Consider the following 10,285-nt stretch of genomic DNA (forward strand, 5'->3'; position numbering starts at 1 on the left):
AGCGTTTGGGTTTACACAGACTTATGAAGAAGCCTGTGTTTACAGGAAAGTGAGTGGGAGCTCTGTAGCATTTCTCATATTATATGTGGATGACATACTATTGATGGGAAATGATATAGAATTCTTGGAAAGCATAAAGGCCTACTTGAATAAGTGTTTTTCAATGAAGGACCTTGGAGAAGCGGCTTACATATTAGGCATCAAGATCTATAGAGATAGATCGAGACGCCTCATTGGTCTTTCACAAAGTACATACCTTGACAAGATATTGAAGAAGTTCAATATGGATCAGTCCAAGAAGGGGTTCTTGCTTGTGTTGCAAGGTGTGAGATTGAGCACGTCTCAGTGCCCGACCACGGCAGAAGATAGAGAAAAGATGAGTGTCATCCCCTATGCCTCGGCCATAGGGTCTATTATGTATGCCATGCTGTGTACCAGACCTGATGTGAACCTTGCCATAAGTTTGGTAGGAAGGTACCAAAGTAAGCCCGGCATGGAACACTGGACAACGGTCAAGAATATCCTGAAGTACCTGAAAAGGACTAAGGATATGTTTCTTGTTTATTGAGGTGACGAAGAGCTCGTCGTAAAGGGTTACGTCGATGCTAGCTTCGACACAGATCTGGATGACTCCAAGTCGCAAACCGGATACGTGTATATTTTGAATGGAGGGGCAGTCAGATTGCTTCACATGAATGGAGTCATCCAGATGTGTGTATATAGGGTGCAGTTGCAAGTCGCAAACCAGATTGCTTAATGGTTTGCGACATGTAGATCTGGATGACTCCAAGTCGCAAACCAGATTGCTTCACATGAATGGAGTCATCCAAATGTGTGTATATAGGGTGCAGTTGCAAGAAAAGTGTCGTGGCGGGATCTACATGTGAAGCGGAGTACATGGCAGCCTCGGAGGCAGCACATGAAGCAATCTGGATGAAGGAGTTCATTACCAACCTAGGAGTTATTCCCAATGCGTCGGGCCCGATGACTCTCTTCTGTGACAACACTGGAGCTATTGCCCTTGCCAAGGAGCCCAGGTTTCACAAGAAGACAAGGCATATCAAGCGTCGCTTCAACTCCATTCGTGAAAATGTTCAAGATGGAGACATAGATATTTGTAAAGTGCATACAGACCTGAATGTCGCAGATCCGTTGACTAAACCTCTTCCACGAGCAAAACATGATCAACACCAGAACTCTATGGGTGTTCGATTCATCACAATGTAACTAGATTGTTGACTCTAGTGCAAGTGGGAGACTGTTGGAAATATGCCCTAGAGGCAATAATAGAATGGTTATTATTATATTTCCTTGTTCATGATAATTGTCTATTTTTCATGCTATAATTGTGTTATCCGGAAATCGTAATACATGTGTGAATACATAGACCAAAACATGTCCCTAGGGAGCCTCTAGTTGACTAGCTCGTTGATCAATAGATGGTTACGGTTTCCTGACCATGGACATTGGACGTCATTGATAACGGGATCACATCATTAGGAGAATGATGTGATGGACAAGACCAAATCCTAAGCATAGCACAAGATCGTGTAGTTCATCTGTTAAAGCTTTTCTAATGTCAAGTATCATTTCCTTAGACCATGAGATTGTGCAACTCCTGGATACCGTAGGAATGCTTTGGGTGTGCCAAATGTCACAACGTAACTGGTGGCTATAAAGGTGCACTGCGGATATATCTGAAAGTGTCTGTTTGGTTGGCACGAATCAAGACTGGGATTTGTCACTCCGTGTGATGGAGAGGTATCTCTGGGCCCACTCGGTAGGACATCATCATAATGAGCTCAATGTGATCAAGGAGTTGATCACGGGATGATGTGTTATGGACGAGTAAAGAGACTTGCCGATAACGAGATTGAACAAGGTATAGGGATACCGACGATCGAATCTCGAGCAATTATCATACCAGTAGACAAAGGGAATTGTGTACGGGATTGATTGAATCCCCGACGTCGTGGTTCATCCTATGAGATCATCGTGGAGCATGTGGGAGCCAACATGGGTATCCAGATCCCGCTGTTGGTTATTGGCCGGAGAGATGTCTCGGTCATGTCTACATGCCTCCCGAACCCGTAGGGTCTACACACTTAAGGTTCGATGACGCTAGGGTTATAGGGAAAGTTTGTACGTGGTTACCGAATGTTGTTTAGAGTCCCGGATAAGATCCCAGACGTCACGAGGAGTTCCGACATGGTCCGGACATGAAGATTTATATATGGGAAGTCATCATATGGTCACTGGAAGTATTCGAGGGTTTGCCGGTATTGTAGCGGGACCACCGAAGGGGTTCCGGGGGTCCACCGGGAGGGTCCACCTTCCCCGGAGGGCCCTATGGGCTGTATGTGGAAGGGAACCAGCCCATAAGTGGACTGGGCGCCATCCCCCCTTAGGGCCCATGCGCCTAGGGTTGGGAGGAACCCTAAAGGGGGCACCCCCCTTGGCTTGGGGGGCAAGCCCCCTCCCCTTGGCCGCCGCCCCCCTCTAGATCTCATCTAGAGGGGGGCCAGCCCCTTTCCCCTTCGCCATATAAATAGTGGGGTGGAGGGAGGGCAGCAGCACCACATCCAAGGCGCAGCCCTCCCCCTCTCCCACACCTCCTCCTCCTACCACGCTGCTCCAACACCACCATGCCGTCGTGCTCCTGCTGGAGTTGTCTTCCCCAACCTCTCCCTCTCTCCTTGCTGGATCAAGGCGTGGGAGACGTCACCGGGCTGCACGTGTGTTGAACGCGGAGGCGCCGTTGTTCGGCGCTTAGATCGGAATCAACTGCGATCTGAATCGTACGAGTACGACTCCTTCATCCGCGTTCTTGTAACGCTTCCGCATCATGATCTTCAAGGGTATGAAGATGCACTCCTTTCTCCCTGTCATTGCTAGTCTCTCCATAGATTGATCTTGGTGATGCGTAGAAAATTTTTTAATTTCTGCAACGATCCCCAACAGTTTTATGGCGAAGAAACAATGTTAGGAATTCATCCACAGTGAGTTGTCTGCTGAAGAAACATTGTTCCGATTCTGATGAAACAATGTTTTGCACGAGTTTGGATATTCCAACTTGCGAAAGGTTCCCAGAACTCGAGTTTGCTGCTGAAGGAAACATTCTTCGACTCCAGCGAACAATGTTTGGTCAGGAACTGCCAACCACCTCCAACGAGAGTATTTCAGAAGCTACCTCATTAAGTCCTGAAGCCATTAGTCAAACAAAGCTGGTTCACTTTCACACCTAAGCTGGTTCCAGAAGCTAGTTCTCTTTCACACCTATCCAGGGAGGTTGTCCCGATTATAAATAGGCTAGCTCTTCCCTTCGTTGGGGAATTTTGCCATTTTCTATCAAAGACCAAAGACATAGACTCCTCCTGAGATTGGAGAGCTCTTGTTATCCTTATTCTCGTGATTCCTTGAGAAATTGCACCTATTTCATGCTCCACGACTAGATCTTGTTGTGTGGATTAGAGTTTGTGGTTTCCCTTGCGGATTGCACCTATCTCGTGCTCCATGACTTGAGCGTGGTTGTGTGGGGTAGTATTGCGGGTTGTGGATCGGCGAATGTTCGGATTGCAAGCTTCGGTGAGCCTCCTCCTCGTCGGGTCACAATATCTTATTTTCCATTTTCCGGCCGCTTGCAGCTAGCTATCCCCAACCATTTATCAATCCTACGCCATGAAGATCGGACCTACCCTTGTACTCGCTCTTCTTCTAAGAAGGGGTCGCATCATCTGGTATTCAGAGCAAGGTTTACATGGTAGGACCTGTATCTTTGTTGCTAGATCTATCCTTTTTAGTTTGGTTTTCCCCATCCTAGAGTCCAAAGCCACAAACAAATCCAACCCTTTGTTTGCTAAGATCTAGTTGTTTGCTTTCCTCTTTGTGTGTGCACCAAGTTCTATCCAAAGTTGCTGCTGTTTTTCTTCGAGTCTTGTTTTTGGATCTATTGTGCTGCAAAAAAAGAGCAAAAAGGGAGAAGAGAAAGTGTTGAGCAAGTGCGTAATCATATTCAGTTTGGTGAGAAATTTCAGAAGTTGAAGTGGCAAGTGTTGCAGCTCAAACGTGGTGCAAGGATCTAGAAATTTTTTTCTTGTTCATTTGGTTTGCATCGATTGGATCTCAGCACTAGCCCTCCCTTTTTACCCCACCCAGATCCACCTAGAAACCGTCAGCTTCCTTCCTTTCATTCGCCCGTCCACTCCTGATTTCCTACTTCCACACAGCCGCTAAGGAATCATTAGAATTTGGGTAAGCAAGAAGGTGAGGTGAGTGTGTTCCACATATATTCTTCTTTCGTCCACTTGTTTGCAAGAGTTAACATGATAGGATCCAACTCGAGTGTACATGGACATCAACATGTGGAAGATGATCTCCCAAAAACTCGCGCAGCACTTGGTGATATGATTGAGGAGAGTATAGTTTCAGCTATGCGAAGGATGTTCGGTGGTCGTCTTCCTATCATGGGTAATGGGGATCAACATCAACATAGCCCCGCTGCCTCGCTGGCCGCCGACAACCGGCAACGTCAAGAACACAATGATCACCACGTTGGTCGTGGAAGAGCGGCAGGAGCTGCTGCCCACGGCACCCCTGCTGTTGGTGCTGAACGGAGGCGTGGCGACTTTGCTGCCCCCTGTGAGGGTGAGCTATATAGAGGAGAATCTCGCGGGTGAGGCCATGACCCCCGCGGGTTTGCTGCTGATCACTGGCGACGAGCGGCCCATGATGGTGATGGCATCTTCCTTGAAGATCTCTCCGAGCATGGTGACAAAGATGAAGGCATGGGGGACTATGAACCCTACTCCCCGCCTCGTTGTGGTGTTGTTTTTGGTCGCAATGGTCATCATTATGACCATCGTGATTAGGATGACCATGGAAACCAAGCGAGAGTGAAGCTACATGTGCCATCATTCACGGGAAAACAGGATCCGGATGCATATATTGAGTGGGAAGAGAAGTGTGACCAAATCTTTCGCATCCATGGTTTTTCAGAAGCCAAGAGAGTTGATCTTGCTGTTATGGAGTTCTCTGGTTATGCTCTTACATGGTGGAATCAACTGCACGACGATCGGTTGATGACATGTAATAATCATATCCGCAGCTGGAATTTGATGAAGGAAGTCATGAGGCGCAGTTTTGTTCCATCATACTATGAGAGGTAATTGTACAAGCGGTTGCAGGGGCTCACTCAAGGTTCCCGCACTATTGAGGAGCACTATAAAGAGATGGAGTTGCTGCTAATTCGGACACGAACCCGTGAAAGGGATGAGGCGAAGATGGCGAGATTTTTACATGGGCTGAATGATGAAATATCAGATTTTGTGGAGATGTTTCCTTATGATACATTACAAGATGTGGTACATCAAGCTATAAGAGTTGAGAAGAAGAATATGCGTAATGGTCGTACTCGTGCTTTCCAAGGCCGCACCACCACGCGCTCATGGCAGCGAACACAACAGCCATATGGTTCTCAGTTTGAGGGTACACCACCTAGGCACCCACATGCCTCGAAGGCTTCCTCACCTGCTATTCGCAATCAAGATAAGAGGCTATCAGCTACAGCAGGAGTATCCTCTGCTCCACCTCCAGAAAAGAGTTCTACACGCAGCAGCGACATTCAATGCCACAACTGCAAAGGAAGAGGCCATATTTCTTCGGAATGTCCAAGCAAACGAACTATGATCATCAATGAACGAGGTGAATGGGAGTCTGAAAGTGACCCTGAAGGTGGCAATGATGAAGTGGAAGAGGAGCAAGGCTGGGAAGTAGGAGGAATTATTTTATCTCATGAGGAACTTGATGGAGAAGCTTTGGTTGTGTGTCGTTCACTTAACGCCCAGGTTGTGGAGAAGGAAAAGGGGCAGCAGCATAATCTTTTCCACACCCATTGCCTTGTCAACTCAAAGATATGTCGAGTGATTGTTGATAGTGGCAGCTGCAATAATATTGCAAGCACGGAGATGGTCAAGAAGCTTCAATTGCAAACAAAATGTCACCCACACCCATACCGATGCAATGGTTGAATGATTGTGGCGCAATTAAGGTGATTAGCAGCGTGCAAATACCAATTTCAGTTGGGACATATCAAGATGATGTTGAGTGTGATGTGGTGCCAATGCACGCTTGTCACTTGCTTCTTGGACAACCGTGGTTGCATGACCGTGATGTGCAAATCAGCGGGCGTGCGAATCGCTTATGTTTTGTCCATAAAGGAGAAAAGTTCACTTGGCTGCCCATGACACCCGAGGAAGTCTATCTTGATGAGATGAAAATAAAAGGAAAGAAAAAGGGAGAGAGTGATCATACACAACGAATGAGCCACCAACATAGTGAGGGAGTGTTTCCATAGCCAAAAGCTTCACGGCCAAATATAACCAAGCCCCGGGAAAAACAGGGATTAGTTATGATGGCTAGGAAAAGGCATATGCGGGAATTGAAAGAACCTAATACTCCATTCTTTGTACTCATGTACAAGGAAACTTTATTGGCTGCTAACGATTTGCCCTCAACCCTTCCTAGTGTTGTTTTTGATCTTTTGCAGGAGTATAAGGATGTGTTTCCAAAGGAGGTACCACCTGGTTTGCGACCAAAGCGGGGCATTGAGCACCAAATCGACTTGGTTCCGGGTGCCCCACTACCAAACCGACCACTGTACCGAGCAAACCCAGAGGAGACGAAGGAAATTCAGAGGCAAGTAGAAGATCTTCTTAACAGAGGGTATGTAAGGGAAAGTCTTTCTCCTTGTGCTGTTCCTATACTTTTACTTCCAAAGAAAGATGGTACCATGCGCATGTGCACTGATTGTAGATCTATTAACAATATAACTGTGAGATATCGGCACCCTATTCCTAGGCTTGATGACATGCTTGATGAACTTTGTGGCTCCACCATATTTTCCAAAATTGATTTGCGAAGTGGTTACCACAAAATAAGAATGAAAGAGGGTGACGAATGAAAAAGTGCATTTAAGACAAAATTTGGCTTGTATGAATGGTTGGTTATGCCTTTTGGATTTACGAATGCACGTAGTACTTTCATGAGATTGATGAATCATGTGCTTAGATCCTTCATTGGCAAATTTGTAGTGGTTTACTTTGATGACATATTGATTTATAGCAAAACTTTGGAGGATCATGTTGAACATATAAAATGTGTGCTTGCTGTCCTACGGGAGGAAAAGTTGTATGGTAACGTGGAAAAGTGCACATTTTGCACAAACAAGGTTGTGTTTCTTGGCTTTGTTGTTTCAGCAAATGGTGTGGAGGTTGATGAAGAGAAGATCAAGGCTATTCGTGAGTGGATGGCTCCACAAACTGTGAGCCAAGTAAATAGCTTCCTCGGACTTGCATGTTTCTACCTCCGGTTCATGAAGGATTTCAGCACCATTGCTGCACCGATGAATGAGTTACTGAAGAAAGACACTCCATTCCAATGGGGTGATGCCCAAGACAAGTCCTTCCAAGAACTGAAGATGAGATTGACATCAGCCCCATTGCTTTCACTTCCTGACTTTGGTAAGACATTTGAGATTGAATGTGATGCAAGTGGTGTTGGCATTGGTGGAGTTCTAATGCAAGAAGATAAACGCATTGCCTACTTTAGTGAGAAGCTTAATGGTCCAACTCTTAATTATTCCGTCTATGATAAAGAATTATATGCACTTGTTCTTTCATTGGAAACATGGCAGCATTACTTATGGCCAAAAGAGTTTGTAATACATTCTGACCATGAATCTTTAAAACATCTAAAGGGCCAACTCAACCTGAACCGTAGACATGCAAAATGGAGTGAGTTCATAGAGTCTTTTCCTTATATTGTCAAGTACAAGAAAGGGAAGGATAATGTTGTTGCCGACGCATTATCTAGGCGTCACATTTTACATTCCCAACTTGATGTTAAAATCCTTGGTTTAGAAAGCATCAAAGAATTGTATGCTCACGACTCATACTTTTCTGAACCATTTTCAAAGTGCAACAAGGGAAAGGGATGGGAGAAGTTTCACTTGCATGATGGATTTCTATTTCGAGCTAACAAATTGTGCATCCCAGATTGTTCTGTTCGATTTTTGCTCTTGAAGGAGGCTCACGCTGGTGGTCTCATGGGACATTTTGGAGCTAAGAAAACTGAAAGTGTGCTCGTTGATCACTTCTTTTGGCCGCGAATGAGACGTGACGTGGAGCACTACGTGATGAGATGCGAGATTTGTCACAAAGCTAAGTCCCGCTTGAACCCTCATGGTTTATATACTCCTCTATCTATTCTGAATACTCCATGGGAAGATATTTCTATGGATTTTTTTCTTGGTTTACCACGGGCTAAGAGGGGGATTGACTCGGTGTTTGTGGTAGTTGATCGTTTTAGCAAAATGGCACATTTTATCCCATGTCATTAGAGCGGTGATGCTTCACACATTGCTGATCTGTTTTTCAGGGAAGTTGTGCGGCTACATGGAGTGCCACGCATGATTGTGTCAGACCATGACACCAAATTTCTGAGCTACTTTTGGAAGACCTTGTGGGGAAAACTTGGCACCAAGCTCCTATTTTCCATGACATGCCACCCACAAACTGATGGACAGACTGAAGTTGTCAACTGGACATTGTCCATGATGCTGCGAGCAGTCCTCAAGAAGAATTTGATGATGTGGGAAGAGTGTCTACCTCATGTGGAGTTCGCGTATAATAGGGCGGTACATTCGACCACTAAATTTTGCCCATTTGAACTTGTTTATGGCTTCAAACCTATTGCTCCCATCAATATTTTGCCTTTGCCATTGCAGGAACGAACCAGCCTTGATGCAAGTAAGCGTGCTGATTTCGTCAAGAAACTTCATGCCCAGGCAAAGGAGAACATTGAGAAAATGACTGAACAATATACGAAGGGGGTAAACAAGACCATGAAGAAGCTGGTGTTCGAGCAAGGCGATTTGGTATGGGTACACCTTCGGAAGGACCGTTTTCCTGAGCAACGCAAGTGCAAGTTGCAGCCACGTGGTGATGGACCATTTACGGTGCTCGAAAGGATCAACGATAATGCTTACAAGATCAATCTTCCAGAAGAATACGGTGTTAGCCCAACCTTCAATGTCTCTGATCTTTCCCCATACGTTGGGCCTTTAGAGTAGAGGACAACTCCTTCTCAAGAGGGGGAGGATGATGAGGACATTCCAACCATGGGCACCACACCACCAATCATCAATGGTCCAATCACAAGAAGTCGCACAATGCAAATACATGATTAGATGAACGCTAACTTAAGTATATCATTTGACCTTGAAAACATGGTTGTGCCTTCACCTCCTTTGTTGTTGGTTGAACTCAGGTGCGATATCGAAGAAGGCCAAACACATTTCAGTGCGTACAAAACAATGTTTTATGGTGAAGAAACAAAGTTAGGAATTCATCAAGAGTGAGTTGTCTACTGAAGAAACATTGTTTCAATTCTGACAAAACAATGTTTTGCATGAGTTTGGATATTCCAACTTGCGAAAGGTTCCCAGAACTCGAGTTTGCTGCTGAAGGAAACATTGTTCGACTCCAGTGAACAATGTTTGGTGGGGAACTACCAACCACCTCCAATGAGAGTATTCCAGAAGCTACCTCATTAAGTCCTGAAGCCATTAGTCAACCAAAGCTGGTTCAGTTTCACACCTAAGCTTGTTCCAGAAGCTAGTTCTCTTTCACACCTATCCAGGGGGGTTGTCCCGATTATAAATAGGCTAGATCTTCCCTTCGTTGGGGACTTTTGCCATTTTCTATCAAAGACCAAAGACATAGACTCCTCCTGAGATTGGAGAGCTCTTGTTATCCTTATTTTCGTGATTCCTTGAGAAATTGCACCTATTTCATGCTCCACGACTAGATCGTGTTGTGTGGATTAGAGTTCGTGGTTTCCCTTGCGGATTGCACCTATCACGTGCTCCATGACTTGAGCGTGGTTGTGTGGGGTAGTATTGCGGGTTGTGGATCGGCGAATGTTCAGATTGCAAGCTTCGGTGAGCCTCCTCCTCGTCGGGTCATAATCTCTTATTTTCCATTTTCCGGCTGCTTGCAGCTAGTTATCCCCATCCATTTATCAATCCTACGCCGTGAAGATTGGACCTCCCCTTGTGCTCCCTCTTCTTCGAAGACGGGGTCACATCAAGGATGAGTTAGAGAATCTTCGAGTGGGGATAAAGATTGTCCATAATGATTGACTAAAATGTCTAGAGAATAACTTTTTTCGCAGCGAACCAAAGCTTCATACATCAACTTAGAGTTCATCTTAGATATGTGAAACCTCT

The 10,285-nt window shown here is 45.4% G+C and overlaps 1 protein-coding gene across 1 annotated transcript; it reads left to right on the top strand.

Annotated features, from left to right (window-relative positions):
- Nucleotides 1–5,279: 5,279 nt before the first annotated feature.
- Nucleotides 5,280–9,127, top strand: LOC123494968 (uncharacterized). Its single transcript, XM_073504360.1, has 5 exons — nucleotides 5,280–5,994; nucleotides 7,254–7,932; nucleotides 8,081–8,132; nucleotides 8,582–8,692; nucleotides 8,783–9,127. Exons 1-5 carry the CDS (start codon nucleotides 5,280–5,282, stop codon nucleotides 9,125–9,127), a joined length of 1,902 nt encoding a protein of 633 aa, XP_073360461.1.
- Nucleotides 9,128–10,285: the final 1,158 nt, after the last annotated feature.

The sequence above is a fragment of the Aegilops tauschii genome, chromosome 7, assembly GCF_002575655.3.
Source record: "Aegilops tauschii subsp. strangulata cultivar AL8/78 chromosome 7, Aet v6.0, whole genome shotgun sequence".
Taxonomy (NCBI): domain Eukaryota; kingdom Viridiplantae; phylum Streptophyta; class Magnoliopsida; order Poales; family Poaceae; genus Aegilops; species Aegilops tauschii.

What these genes read in the sequence shown, in the direction of transcription:
- LOC123494968 (XM_073504360.1), top strand. Translation starts at nt 5,280, where the DNA reads ATGGCGAGATTTTTACATGGGCTGAATGATGAAATATCAGATTTTGTG. An exon ending in GCTTCAATTGCAAACAAAAT is followed by an intron (nt 5,995 to 7,253) that starts GTCACCCACACC and finishes TTGTTGTTTCAG; the next exon opens with CAAATGGTGTGGAGGTTGAT. An exon ending in AGTTCGCGTATAATAGGGCG is followed by an intron (nt 8,693 to 8,782) that starts GTACATTCGACC and finishes TTGCCATTGCAG; the next exon opens with GAACGAACCAGCCTTGATGC.